The sequence below is a fragment of the Oryx dammah genome, unplaced genomic scaffold, assembly GCF_014754425.2.
Source record: "Oryx dammah isolate SB20612 unplaced genomic scaffold, SCBI_Odam_1.1 HiC_scaffold_17, whole genome shotgun sequence".
Lineage (NCBI taxonomy): Eukaryota > Metazoa > Chordata > Mammalia > Artiodactyla > Bovidae > Oryx > Oryx dammah.
The window spans coordinates 37,533,451-37,549,337 of record NW_024070201.1 but is presented as its reverse complement, the minus strand read 5'-3'; the positions used below and the strand labels follow the sequence as shown (position 1 = coordinate 37,549,337).

General features: G+C 36.1%; 1 protein-coding gene across 1 annotated transcript in view; it reads right to left on the bottom strand.

The window, feature by feature from the left end:
* Nucleotides 1-303: 303 nt before the first annotated feature.
* The window catches only part of COPB1 (COPI coat complex subunit beta 1), a 37,884-nt gene continuing 22,300 nt past the window's right edge, over nt 304-15,887 (bottom strand). The window contains exons 15-22 of the mRNA XM_040258314.1: nt 10,895-11,122; nt 10,558-10,737; nt 8,079-8,223; nt 7,009-7,128; nt 4,361-4,506; nt 3,672-3,761; nt 2,541-2,696; nt 304-650 (exon numbers count right to left, since the gene is read on the bottom strand). Coding sequence (XP_040114248.1) covers nt 591-650; nt 2,541-2,696; nt 3,672-3,761; nt 4,361-4,506; nt 7,009-7,128; nt 8,079-8,223; nt 10,558-10,737; nt 10,895-11,122 — 1,125 coding nt within the window. The 3' untranslated portion in view covers nt 304-590. The remainder of the gene's footprint in view (nt 651-2,540; nt 2,697-3,671; nt 3,762-4,360; nt 4,507-7,008; nt 7,129-8,078; nt 8,224-10,557; nt 10,738-10,894; nt 11,123-15,887) is intronic.

The following is a 15,887-nucleotide window of genomic DNA, read 5'->3' as shown; positions in this document are numbered from 1 at the left end:
TAAAAGATAAAATGAACATGGATCTGTTTTCTCAAGGTATTTGATACTTTCTTCTAGGACCTAAATTTCAAAGAAAAGCCCTTTAGAACACGATGAGGCATTTTTAGATACAATGATGTCAGAATATTAAATCAGTAACCACTAATCAAGTAAATCAAGGTCTATCTCATTTCATATCACATATTCACAACTCAAACAGCAATTTAAATTTATAATAGAAATCTATAATGCAACTAAAAGAAATTCATTGTTACCTAACTAAAATTATATAATTACACATTTATTCATAAAACAACAAAAGACTTAGGAATAGATCTGTTTATTGTACTGTGAAAATGGTCTTGATACATGTGAGAAACATTATATACTTTGAGGACAGCGTTCAAAACTGTTAAGACAAAAGACAAACTATAATTTTAAAATCAATCTTGATTTAAGGGAAAGGCTATAAATTATTGGCTGGAATGCATTCAGCATGAACTCAGATTCTATATAACACAAAGCACAAAAAGAGTACAAAAGATGTTGGAGTCCAGTAAGCCCATACCTAAATTTTAACTGTAAAGCTGCAAAGACTTGTTTGTTTATTCTTATATACTATTTTTCTTCTGAGACAAGTTGATTTTATCTCCAAGACTTAAAGCCATTCCCTGTAAGAAAGAATGAAGATGTTTATACATAATTATTAAAACTATATGTAATCAGTAGGTTATTCCATCTTACCAAGCCCCCATTCAATGACACCACATCAACAATGAAACTAAGATGTACCAAACAGACTCAGCAAAACTTTACTCGGTTAAGTACTTGTAGTGCTAGATTTATAAAGGGTCACTAGATTTCAAAAAGCTAAAGAATACATTCAGAAACACTCCATAGGAATTAATCTGATTGCAAATAAACCAGAATGACAGACCCAAAAGGTGGGCCATTTATTAAAGGAAGGAGTTATATTTCAAGAGTGAAAAGTGAAAGCAAAAGTTGCTCAGTCATGTCTGACTCTTTGTGACCCCATGGACTATATAGTCCATGGAATTCTCCCAGCCAGAATATGGGAGTGGGTAGCCTTTCCCTTCTCATCTTCCCAACCCAGGGATCAAATCCAGGTCTCCTGCACTGCAGGCAGCTTCTTTACCAGCTGAGCCACCAGGGAAGCCCAAGAATACTGAAGTGGGTAGCCTATCCCTTCTCTAGCAGATCTTCTCGACCCAGGAATCGAACCAGGGTTTCCTGCATTGCAGGTGGATTCTTTACCAAATATAATTATTATAAATATGTGTGTGTGCTTAGTCGCTCAGTTGTGTCCAACTCGTTGCAACCCCATGGATTGTGGCCCACCAGGCTCATCTGTCCATGGGGATTCTTCAGGCAAGAATACTGGAGTGGGCTGCCATGCCCTCCTCTAGGGGATCTTCCTGACCCAGGGATCGAACCCAGGTCTCCTGTATTGCAGGCAGATTCTCTACCGTCTGAGCCAGAGTGAGGTTGCATTAGATGCATATATATTATATATAATTATTAGAAATATTAAAATAGTATACATTATAGATATAAAATATTGTTATAAATATGAAAATATAATTATATCATAAATATAAAATATAAAAATTGTGTATATATATATATATATAATCATCTAGTGTCAACAGTAAAAGTCTGTAAGGAAAGACTGGCTATAATTTCCAACAAGGTAGAAGTTTTTTTTTTAGGAGGAGTTATTTCACAAGAATAAAGAAATCTTTAGATGGTTATTTAAAATGGGATAAATAAAATGGGCATTTATGTGATTAAAACAAGATTTGATATTATGCACTACCTAAGGTTAAATGGGCCAAAAGGGACCCCATACTGGTCCCCAACATTAATAGCCAAACACGTCTTTTCTATTTACTCAGTTTTAAAATATGCATTTAAGAGGCTATAAAAATTTGCATTGAGATATTTGACCAGTAATTACTGGGGCAACAGTTAGACCAAAGGGCCAGAACTCCTCAGCTCAATCTCACTCTGGAGATGCCAGAACTTTTTACACAAAAGTCAGTAAAATGGACAGGGAGAAAAAAAAAAAAAAACTTCTAAAACTCCTCCCTCTAAGACCAAGCTTGCTGATTGGATTGATTGGATCCCAAATGAAAACAAAGGTTAAAGGCATACAAATTTACAGAATTGAGATGAAAGTATATAAAACTGGTATATTTAAATGGACTTTACGTAAGATGGTTGGCATCCCAGGTAGCTCAGTGGTAAAGAATCCACCTGCCAATGGAGGAAACGTGGGTTCAATCTTTGGGTTGGGAAGACCCCTGGAGAAGGGAATGGCAATTCACTCAGGTATTCTTACCTGGAAAATCACATGGACAGAGGAGCCTGGCAGGCTACAGTCCACAGGGTTGCAAAGAGTCAGACACAACTGAGCCACTGAGCATGAGCAATGCACAACACACTACTATGCCAGAGGACACTATATACAGAAATGAGAGAGACACAGATTCTTTCTTTTTATTCAGTTCAGAGACCATCTCAAAAAAAGCAACTGTTACCTGACTCTTTGCACGGATTCTTATGTGGCCAGTAACAGGGGCCTCTGGTCCCTGTTGTATTGGCTTCTCAATGCTAACATTTGCAAGTGCATCTTCTCCAAATATGGAACGAGCATAGAGGTTGGCTGCCATAAAGCCACAGTAACCAGAAAGTGCCTGAAAGAAATTTGTGATAAACTCAATACTAGAGAACTACACATAAGCAAGACTAAACAGCACAGGTAAATTATTACCACTTAAAGCAGCTTATTCACCATTTATTCATACATGACTGTATGAACTTGTTGATACTCACAGAACTATACACGTAAAATGTGTGAGCTTTACTGTGTCTGTATCTCGATAAACCTGATCAAAGAAATAGCACTTATCCTAATTTGCATTTCTATATTCTTTGTTTAGAGTTGTCTGACTGCCTCCTACACCAGACCTTAAGCTCTATAAAGAAAGAGACTATTTTTATTTTCTTCATTATTGTATATCCAGCAGCTCACAGAGTATCGGCATATTTATGAGACTCAATATCTGTTGAATAGACTAACATGAATTAAAGCCTACTTGATTTGGTCTGGCAGTATTCTTTTACTGATTAAATCAGTACCGCAACATTAGCAGACATTTTATAAAGAAAACTTCCTTACATTCTCAGCTTCAGTTTTTGGTTTTTCTCTGTAGTCTTTTTTTCATACATACACAAACATAGCAGAAAATCAGAGTATATTAACAATTCCATATATTGTTATATGCAATATATTCCATATATTGTTATATTCAATATATTCCAGATATATTCTGACCCAAAATCAGAATCAAAACAAGAGGTCATGGACATTTTATAATCTAGTACACTCTGGAATAAGTCTTTAGTTGAAAGGGAGAAGACTGAAAAGAAAAGTCAATCTGACTATTTAGTTGGGACATTGCTCTAGGGACAAGCAGATACTGCTCTTATTTCAGTAGAAAGCAATAAGCAGATTCACACATTCTACGGGACAGTTTTTTTCTAACTAGTTCAGAATGACTGCTTTTCTCAGGCTAAGTAAAAAGACAATATACTACAGGAAATACAAGAAAGCCAAGAATCTACCATTACTCTGTATCAAATTTAAGAAGTACCCAGGCAATTCTTACCTTCTCTGGAGTGAGGCATTTCATGTTGGTTGACTTTAATATGTGCTGTAAATAGTCGTTTAAGTCAACTATATTTGTGTTAACCGTCACCTGTAGAGAGGAAGAGAAAAAAAAGTCAAGAGATTATACTTTTAACAAAGAGAAAGTTGTAAATTTCTTATCTTGGGGCTGATAAAACAATCACTTATGTGTCATATTAAAACCTCCTTCCAAGCACTTAAGGGGAAAGGGTGGGCAACGGAAAGTAAATGACATCTACAAAATCCAACAAACTGTAGGCTGGTATCAGAACTTTCGAGTAGAGATAACTTCATAGACAGTCAACATGTTGTATATAAAATAGCTCTAATAAATATCAAGGGTCACAGGAACAAAGTTCGCTAGCAAGCCACTGACTCTGCAAAGCTTCTACTGGATACTGATTCAATCGTAAGTTTCTATTCATACACACAAGGATGGAACATTGTTTAATGTCTTGAACAATTAGATTACTTATAGAACTGTCACTCTCACCAATTTACAACAGTAAATTAACCAAACCAGTTGCATGCTTTCCAGTTAAGGCTAATTTGTAAGCACAGATACTGAAAGTGTTTGCTTTTCACATCTGGGATTAATTTTATCAAAGAATCCCTAAACACTAGCCAAAAAGAAAGATCGGAGTTTAAGAAAATCATCTAAGGACTAACTTTGTTTTCCCATTCAAATTCAGCCCACATCTGACGGAATTCAGCATCAGTGCAAGTTGCAGGCTGGATATAGTCCATGATGTCAATGTGAATATCACTGAGGACCACACAATTTCTGTCACTTGCTGCTCCAGAGACATCATAAACTGCAATTTAAAAAGATTCCCAATCACCAAAGGCAAATTTTAATTTAAAAGTTTTTGTATTTCTAAAAAACAACTATGATATTAGCAAATAGTTTTGCTTACTATATACTGGGCTCTATTCTATCTGTTTTACAAATTAATTACCTACTTAATATTCCCATCAATACAGTATTATTACTTTCCATCTTACAGAGAAACAAAAACAGAAAAGTTAAGTTGCTCAAGGTCACTCAACTGGTTAAGTGGTAGAGGTCAGGATTCAGTCAATGAGTGCTTACATAGCAGTTGCAATGTGTTATAGACACTGTGGAAAGATATACAGGTAATAGTGTTCCCACAATAGTAACAGATGCCTAACAAACATTTCTGGATGAATACTGCTGAGCTATAGTACTTAATGACACAATACTGTTTGATTCCATATATGTTTCTTCCATAGTAGAAAGTCATAATCTGACTGGAGCCTACCTTTCCTCCTTTTAGCCTCTCTTCTTGACATTCCCCCACGGTATCCACTTTTAGAGAAAACTAAGCTTACCAAGAATAAGTCCCTTTACTTTTCAGCCCCACGTCTAAAAATAAATGTATTTTTCTCTGGATCAACTTATCAACTTTCACCACCTCACTTTTGCTGCCTCTTGTCTTCAAGGTTAATACTTGCTGCCATCCATGATGCCTGCTTTGGTTGAGGAGCTCACTCCATCAGTTATCACCTCTTTCACTCTTAATGTCTTTACCTTCATACTGACTTTCTTCCATTAGAGCTTATGAACATAGTCAAGGCTCTCTCATCTTCAAAAAAAATCTTCCCTTATCCTTTACTTCTTTTCTGGCTACTGCCCCCTCTCAATCTTATCAAAACCAAGGTCCTACAATCAAGAGTGATCTACACTCACTATCTTTATTTCTCCAAGTCCAATGTAGCCCTGAACCTACCACCATTGCCCAAGACATACCATAAGCAATGTTTTAGTATCACTGATAGTCAATCTAAAGGACCCTTCTTGTAGATCATCTGTAGCTTTGGACACGTCTTCAAGACTTTTCCTTACTTCTCTAACCACACTTCCTTTACAGGCTTCTCCTTTTAATATTTCTCGAATAAAAAACTCTGAACAGCTTTTAATATTCTTGTTCTCTTGGATTCAGTTTTCAAATCTCCCCTCTCTAACTCTTTATGCCCTTTTTAGGTAATTTCTTCCATTTCTATGGTTTAAAAACAAATATTCATCTCTACTTTAGACCTTCTGTTCAAGTTCCAGGGTCATCTCGAACTGCCCTTCGGTAACTTAAAGACCGTTTAATTTATTATATCTCTCAAATTTGTCCTTCTCTCCTGTATTCCATTTCAGTGATTATTATAAACACCAACCCAACACACCCAAGAAGGAAATCTGAGGGCTGCTCTAGCTCCTTACTGTTAAATCAGTGACCATGTCCTGGACATTCTACCCCCTTAATATCTATTATATTCAGCCCTTCTCTTCATCCTGGCCATTACTGTGCTGGTTCAAACTCTCCGTCATCTCTCACCTGGGCTACTTCAAGTTTACTAGCTAACCTTCCTGCCTCTTCCAATCAGTCTTCTTTAGTGCTGCCATAGAAATATTTAATCATGTGATTCACCAATAATTCCTCAAAGGCTCCTCTTTATATCCAGGATCAAGTCTGAAATTCTTAGCATGACAAGTATAATACAGCTGTCACTAACCTTCTCAACCTCATTCTTTTCTACCATCAGGCTCTAGCCCACTCTCAACTCCAGGTGTACCAAACTACTTGTGTTTGATTCAACTGAATCTCTGTCTGTAGACCACTTACTGATCTTTCAAAACCCCACTTGAGCTTCAGCTCCTCCACAAAGCCTTTCCTCCCAACCCCCCACCACTCTGCGAGAAATAACCGAATCTCTGCATAGACTTCCACTTCACCCAGCACAGGCTTCTGCCACAGCGCTGAACATTCTGTACTGCACATTATCTATTTCATGCATTTGTTTTCCCTTACTGAACTAGAAGCTATCTGAGGACAGAGATTTTTGTTGTTCCTACCACAGAAACTGCTTTTTTAAAAAAGAGAGCTTATTGACTAAATACCTTTGTGCAAGCTAATCCCTAGGTGGCCTGGCAACAAACACCTGTGCACAGTTCTAGACTTAGTTCAATGGTTGATAACATTCCTTCCTCCTTTATAAAGTCTTCCATAGTTGGCATTTTCCCCCTATGATCCCAAAGCACATAGTATATAACCTAGCTGTTAGCATACTGTATTGTAACTTTATATTACTTATTCTTCTCCTCTTGCTTGACAGTTTGAAGACAATGACTCTCATTTCTGTACATCCAGAACATAGTACAACCCTGAACAGCACAGCAGATGCCCCATAAATCAATAAATGAATGGATTCAAGTCCTGTCCTCAAGAAATGTCACACAGCTACTCATTACAGAAATTCTTTACTAAAAACATCCAAACATCACAGGCTATAAAACAATTCCTTACCTATATTACCAAAAATTATTCCATTTTCTGTTGATGCTACTTTGACATTAGCTTTAATATTTGCAAAATCATGAGGAGCAAGAGTCAAAGGAGATGGTTTTTCCACAAGTTTCAAGTCCCCTGAAAAAAAATTCAGACGTGGCTAAAAAGACATACATATTAACCTCTCCAATCATAAAACCTTAAAATACAGTTTCTGGCAAAACAAGGAATAAAATAAGGATTATGATTCAAATATGAGGATAAAAAAATCATTTAACACTATTATGTACATCAATATGCACATTTTCTTTTAAAAGGTAATAGGCTTCTCAGAATAACCCTATATTTACATTCATTTATGTGGGGGGTGTCTTTTGGGCATACCATTTTATTTCAGTGAATGGATACAAACTTTTCAAAAAGCTTAAGTCTTAAACTATACACTCCATTACAAAGAAAGATAAAACAACCTGAAGAAAGAATTAGTTCTTTATGTAGGACTCAAGCTATGCTGAGGAAGACAGGGCAGAACTATGTTCTCCCTTGATTTCTTAAAGCCTCTTAACTCTTGCTTAAGTCATACAGAATTTTGTAGGGAAAGTACACTGTTCCTATATACAGTTTGTATTTTCCAACTTCAAAGCCAGATACGTAAATGATCAGAAAAAGTCTAATTCATGTGTCTTTATTAAGAAGGAAAAAAAAACTCACATTGCTAAATGTGATAATGTATTACTTTGGCCACACATGGGGTATGTATTGAGTTATGAACTCAGAAGAAACCTTGTTCTGCACTAAGGCAACTGAAACTAACTAAGCTATCTGGTAAATCTGTAATATAAACAGTTCTTATGTATATTTTTTAAAATTGACATATGTTAGATCAAGCTCATTGAATGAACCTATCTAAGAGTACCAAAGAACATAAGCATAAGAAAGTATCACAGAGGCTCAGAAACTAAGACTTGATTCAAAATGTCACAAAGAGCTCAAGAGAATTCTTATACTAAAACTTGTACACTTCTCTTAATAACTTGTCATAAAGATTTACCATATAATAAAACTCCCTTTATGGTAAATTTCCTTACCCAGAGTAGCTAACTCTAACGTGCAGTTCTGCAAGGTGTCACTGGTTTGGTTCACAACAAGTACATCCAGGACGATATCATACTGGTTGACATGAACATAGGCTTCTGCATACACAGGGTCTGAGAAACCTGTCAACTGGGTAACCTGTCAAACAAAAATAATCAAATGACTGAGACAATCAAATATATCCTAGCCAAATGATTAGGAATATTAGGTGATTGATTAACAGAAGTACTTAGATTAAACCAGTCATTCGAAATGGGTATAATAAAATTGTTTTATAATTTAGACATGGTAACTGAAACTTACACATTACCATGTTAAATATGTTCAGCAAATACATTAAACATTATCTCAACTTAGGAACTGAATAGATTTGAACAGATTTTCAGTTAAATCCCTCAGCACATACTCACTGGTTGTTACTCAAACTCGGGAAAAATAATTACAAGCAAGAAATTCTTGTAATTCCATGAAGACAAATTTTTAGATGTACCCCCACCAAAACTTTTAAAAAAACATCCAGTTCAGTTCAGTTGCTCAGTTGTGTTCAACTCTTTGCTACTCCATAAAAAAAAGAAAAGAAAAGAAAAGAAAAATCCAGAGTATATATTTTAAAAATGTAAAACATAACATTTCACCAAAAACATAGGCAGCAAAAGAAAAAAAATAGGTAAATTAGACTACATCAAAAATCACAAACTTTTGTGCATCAAAGAACATTATTAACACAGTGAAAAGGCAACCCACTGAATGGAAGAAAATATTTGCAAATCATACATCTGATAAGCGACCTGTATCCAGAATACAAAAAGAAATCCTACAACTCAACATATAGAAAACAATCAACCAGATTAAAATCACTCGCAAAGGACTTGAGTAGACATTACACCCAACATCACTAATCACTAGGGAAATGCAAATCAAAACTAAAACAAGATGTCACTTCATATCCATTAGGATGGTTACTGTAATAGAAATGAAAAGTAAGTGTTGGCAAGAATATGGAGAAATCAGAATCCCTTCTGCATTGAAGGCTGGAATGTAAAACAGTGCAGCTGCTACGTAAAACAGTACAGCGGTCCTCAAAAAACTAAAGCAGAATCACTGTACTATCCAGCAACTCCATTTCTGGGTTTAACACGAACAAAAGTAGACCTCAAAGAGATATCTAAACGTCCACCTTCATGGCAGCATTACTCACAACAACCAAAAGGTGGAAGCAACCTAAGTGTCCATCAACAGATGAATAGATAAACAAAATGTGGTATATATTTAGCCTTGAAAGGAAAGGAAATTCTGACACATGTCACAGAATGGATGAACCCTGAAGACATTAGGCTAAATGAACTAAGAAACCAGTAACAAAAGGATGAAATTGTGTGATTCCACTAATATAAGGTACCTGGCATAGTCAAATTTACTGGGATAAAAAGTAGAATGTGACTACCAAGGGCTGAGGCAAGATGGGAATGGGGAAATATTGTTTCATGGGCATAGAGTTTCAGTTTTGAAAAATGAAAATATGGCGCTGATGGTTACATAATAATGTGAATGCACTTAATGCCACTGAACTGGACACTAAAAAATGGTTAAGAAGGGATTTCTCTGGTGGTCCAGTGGTCAAGAATCCACCCTGCAATGCAGCAGATGAAGGTTTGATCCCTGGTCAGGCAACTAAGATCTCTTATGTTGCAGGGCAACTAAGCAAGTGTCATAACTAAGACCTGATGCAGCCAAATCAACTGATATATATATATATATATATATATATATTTAAGTAAGTTAAGAGGGTAAATTTGATTTTATGTAAATTTTACCACAATTTAAAAAAACAAAAGTGAAAAAATTTTATAACTGTAATACTGTCAATATCAATTACCAATTTTAAGGGAGAAAGTGTTTTAGTAGTTCCTATTCTGCCACTGATCTTACCTTGGGCAACAAAATCAATTTGAGACTGTTTACTTATCTAACAGAGGAAGGATTAAACTAGGTCATGGGTGTGTAAATTTAATATTTGAGAAAAGAGAGAGATGAGAATACTTTTCCTAATGAAATCCTATATGGAACTCAATACACTAAGAATATAAAAGTGGAGTTGCCCTGTTTAAAGTAGCAGGGGACAGGAGAAACTGAGGGCAGGGTGAGGAGGCTAGTGTTCTACCTTTTAAAAGCTCTAGTTAACCTCTCAGGATCCCTTGGCTCTATGTTTTAGTTTACGGTAATTTGACACACAACTGGAACAAGTTATGAAATCAGCCACGGGACTAATAGTACTAGCATATAGAAAAGTATCAGGTTCCACCGAGTTTCAATTCATGTTTAATGAACCTATCAATCACAGTAAGGACAAAAAAATATGCTGTACTAGTTATTTTTCTTTTACAATAAACAGCAGGACCAACAAATTCTTCATTATTACTTTCTAAAGCAGCCAATTTAAATAACCCACTGGTGTATTTGATATATCATTACCTTGTTAAGTTTAGATGCTAGGGGATCTGCGGCTTCTTTTCTCTGTGTGTTACCCATTGCTGCCAGCAAACTCAGCTGAAACTGATCTTCCTTGCAGTTCATTTCATTCTTTGCAGTTAGTTGCATGAAGGAAATGGGGTCATCAGGCTGTACTGTCACATTCCTTTTTTCAGATTCTTTCTGTGTTGCAAAAACAATATACCAACTCTCTTTAATTTGGAAAAAACAATAGTTTTTTGGAGGCCTTCAAAATAGACACTCCTCATACATGAGAACTGAAAAATCAACAACAAAGAACACAAAGCACTTTTATGCCTTTATTATATATATATCTTACCTTTTGGGATAATTTTTCTTCCTCAAGTTTAGCAGATAACATGTGAGAAAGGGACTGTCTGCATTCCTTATTGAAAATGTCATTCATTAAAGGTGAACATTCAGATAAGACCTTGAGGCACAAGGAGATTCGATCTACATCATCATCTGTAATTGGCTTCTTAGGAAGAGAGGATTTTCCCAAATGTAGGATAGTGGCCATGAGCAACATTGCTTCAGCAACAAAAGACTAGACAAGGAGAGAAATGGTTTATTTATTGTCAGGCTTCTCCAAATGCAATAATGTCACTTTAATATAACTCAAAATCCAAGAAATTAAACCTAATATTACTTAACCTGAATATTTTAGATTTTATTTTTCACACCCTTCTCCTTCCTGCCACCCTCTAAAACCTTCATTAACCCTCAACTGATAGAGAGCAGAGATTTAAAAACTTTTTTCTCTTACTCTATTTTCTCTTATACTTTCCAACTTCAGAAAGATAAAAGAATGATTTTTCTGTTACTGTTCAGTCTCCAAGTCACATCTGACTCTGTGTGACCCCATGAACTGCAGCTTGCCAGGCTTCCCTGTCTTTTACCATCTCCCTGAATTTGCTCACTCATATCCATTGAGTCAGTGATGCCATCCAACCATCTCATCCTCTGTTGCCCCCTTCTCCTCTTGCCTCAATCTTTCCTAGCATCAGGGTCTTTTCAATTTGTTCTTTGCATCAGGTGGTCAAAGTACTGGAGCTTCAGCTTTGGCATCAGTCCTTCCAACGAATATTCTGAGTTGACTGCCTTTAGGATTAACTAGTTTGATCTCCTTGCAGCCCAAGGGACTCTCAAGAGTCTTCTCTTCATTTGCTATTATTTTCTCCCATTCAGAAGGCTGTCTTTTCACCTTGCTTATATTTTCCTTTGTTGTGCAGAAGCTTTTAATTTTAATTAGATCCCATTTGTTTATTTTTGCTTTTATTTCCAGAATTCTGGGAGGTGGATCATAGAGGATCCTGCTGTGGTTTATGTTGGAGAGTGTTTTGCCTATGTTCTCCTCTAGGAGTTTTATAGTTTCTGGCCTTACATTTAGATCTTTAATTCATTTTGAGTTTATTTTTGTGTGCGGTGTTAGAAAGTGATCTAGTTTCATTCTTTTACAAGTGGTTGACCAGTTTTCCCAGCACCACTTGTTAAAGAGATTGTCTTTACTCCATTGTATATTCTTGCCTCCTTTGTCAAAGATAAGGTGTCCATATGTGTGTGGATTTATCTCTGGGCTTTCTATTTTGTTCCATTGATCGATATTTCTGTCTTTGTGCCAGTACCATACTGTCTTGATGACTGTGGCTTTGTAGTAGAGCCTGAAGTCAGGCAAGTTGATTCCTCCAGTTCCATTTTTCTTTCTCAAGATTGCTTTGGCTATTCGAGGTTTTTTTGTATTTCCATACAAATCTTGAAATTATTTGTTCTAGTTCTGTGAAAAATATCGCTGGTAGCTTGATAGGGATTGCACTGAATTTGTAGATTGCTTTGGGTAATATACTCATTTTCACTATATTGATTCTTCTGATCCATGAACATGGTATATTTCTCCATCTATTAGTGTCCTCTTTGATTTCTTTCATCAGTGTTTTATAGTTTTCTATATATAGGTCTTTAGTTTCTTTAGGTAGATATATTCCTAAGTATTTTATTCCTTTCGTTGCAATGGTGAATGGAATTGTTTCCTTAATTTCTCTTTCTATTTTCTCATTATTAGTGTATAGGAATGCAAGGGATTTCTGTGTGTTGATTTTATATCCTGAAACTTTACTATATTCATTGATTAGCTCTAGTAATTTTCTGGTAGAGTCTTTAGGGTTTTCTATGTAGAGGATCATGTCATCTGCGAACAGTGAGAGTTTTACTTCTTCTTTTCCAATTTGGATTCCTTTTATTTCTTTTTCTGCTCTGATTGCTGTGGCTAAAACTTCCAGAACTATGTTGAATAGCAGCGGTGAAAGTGGGCACCCTTGTCTTGTTCCTGAGTTTAGGGGAAATGCTTTCAATTTTTCACCATTGAGGATAATGTTTGCTGTGGGTTTGTCATATATAGCTTTTATTATGTTGAGGTATGTTCCTTCTATTCCTGCTTTCTGGAGAGTTTTTATCATAAATGGATGTTGAATTTTGTCAAAGGCCTTCTCTGCATCTATTGAGATAATCATATGGCTTTTATTTTTCAATTTGTTAATGTGGTGAATTACATTGATTGATTTGTGGATATTGATGAATCCTTGCATCCCTGAGATAAAGCCCACTTGGTCATGGTGTATGATCTTTTTAATGTGTTGTTGGATTCTGATTGCTAGAATTTTGTTGAGGATTTCTGCATCTATGTTCATCAGTGATACTGGCCTGTAGTTTTCTTTTTTTGTAGTATCTTTGTCAGGTTTTGGTATTAGTGTGATGGTGGCCTCATAGAATGAGTTTGGAAGGAAAGGAAAATATAAGCAAGGTGAAAAGACAGCCTTCTGAATGGGAGAAAATGATAGCAAATGAAGCAACTGACAAACAACTAATCTCAAAAATATACAAGCAACTTATGCAGCTCAATTCCAGAAAAATAAATGACCCAATCAAAAAATGGGCCAAAGAACTAAATAGACATTTCTCCAAAGAAGACATACGGATGGCTAACAAACACATGAAAAGATGCTCAACATCACTCATTATCAGAGAAATGCAAATCAAAACCACAATGAGGTACAACTTCACACCAGTCAGAATGGCTGCGATCCAAAAATCTGCAAGCAATAAATGCTGGAGAGGGTGTGGAGAAAAGGGAAGCCTCCTACACTGTTGGTGGGAATGCAAACTAGTACAGCCACTATGGAGAATAGTGTGGAGAGTCCTTAAAAAATTGCAAATAGAACTGCCTTATGACCCATCAATCCCACTGCTGGGCATACACACCAAGGAAACCAGAATTGAAAGAGACACATGTACCCCAATGTTCATCGCAGCACTGTTTATAATAGCCAGGACATGGAAACAACCTAGATGTCCATCAGCAGATGAATGGGTAAGAAAGCTGTGATACATATACACAATGGAGTATTACTCAGCTGTTAAAAAGAATACATTTGAATCAGTTCTGATGAGATGGATGAAACTGGAGCCAATTATACAGAGTGAAGTAAGCCAGAAAGAAAAACACCAATACGGTATACTAACACATATATATGGAATTTAGAAAGATGGCAATGATGACCCTGTATAGAAGACAGCAAAAAAGACACAGATGTGTATAGTGGACTTTTGGACTCAGAGGGAGAGGGAGAGGGTGAGATGATTTGGGAGAATGGCATTGAAACATGTATAATATCATGTAAGAATTGAATCGCCAGTCTATGTCCGATGCAGGATACAGCATGCTTGGGGCTGGTACACGGGGATGACCCAGAGAGATGTAATGGGGAGGGAGGTGGGAGGGGGGTTCATGTTTGGGAAGGCATGTACACCCGTGGTGGATTCATGTCAATGTATGGAAAAACCAATACAGAATTATAAAGTAAAATAAAGTAAAAATGGAAAAAAAAAGAAAAAAAAAAGAGTGTTCTCCAGCACCACAGTTCGAAAACATCAATTCTTCAACTCTTAGTCTTCTTTACGGTTCAACTTTCACATCTATATACAACTACCAGGAAATCATAGCTTTGACTATATGGACCTTTGTTGGCAAAAGGATGTCTCTGCTTTTTAATACACTGTTTAGGTGTGTCATAGCTATTCTTCAGGAGCAAGTGTCTTTCTAATCTCGTGGCTGCAGTCACTATCTGCATTGGTTTTGGAGCCCAAGAATGATACACTTCACTAATTGTTAATATTCTGCCAAAACTGTGTTCTTATTCTAACCATATATGTACATTTATTTTTTTGACTTGGGCTTCTGAGGTGGCTCAATGGTAAAGAATCTGCCTGCAATGCACGAGGTGTGGATTCAATCTCTGGGTTGGGAAGTTCCCCTGGAGAAGGAAACGGCAACCCATTCCAGTATTTTAGCCTGGGAAATCCCATGGACAGAGGAGCCTGGTGGTCTACAGTCCATGGTATCACAAAGAGTCAGATTTCCGACTTAGCAACTAAACAACAATTTTTTTGGCTTAACGTTTGAAAGCAAGAATCTTTACTTCATAAGTGCTTTAGCAAATATCTCTTGATTCAGGACAGTTTCCTGGATAATCATAATATCATTATCTCACCTAAAAAATGTAACAATTCCCAACTATATCTACTACACTCCAAATTCAACTAAATCTTACTAATTGTCACAAAATGTTTTTTTTTTTTAATCCAGGATCAGGTTCATGCATTTTATTTGATTATTATTCTCTTTAGCCCCTTTTAATCTAGACCAGTCCCTTGGTTTTCCATATTGTTTCCCACCACTGTGATGTAAATGTATCTACACATTGTGATCAGCATACATATATGAAAAAATTATCAGAAGCCTGGGAGGAATAAATCTAATAATCCTTTGTGTCCAGATATGGTCTCCAGAAGGAAAGAGAAGGGGAGACAGAAAAAAGTAGCTCAAGAAATAATAACCAAAAATTTCTCACATTTGATAGAAATTATAAAACTACATATTCAAGAAGCTCAATGAACCATAAGCAAAGGAAACATAAAGAAAATCACACTAAAGCATATCCTAATCAAATGACTGAAACCTGAAATTCTAATTATAGTGATAAGGAGAAAACCCAAAACCAGCTGAAGGAAAACAGGACACACTCCACAAAGAGGCACAAGAGCAACATCTTGATAGTACTGAAAGCCAGAGGACAATGAAGCAACATCTTTACAGTGCTAAAAGAAAAAACTGTCAACCTAGAATGCTATACCTACAAAGATATCTTTCAAAATTGAAGGAGAAATAAGGGCTTTTTCAGACAAACAAAAACCTAAAGAATTAACTGTCAACAGATCTGCACTACAAGAGAAGTTAAAGCAAATTCTTTAGGCAAAAG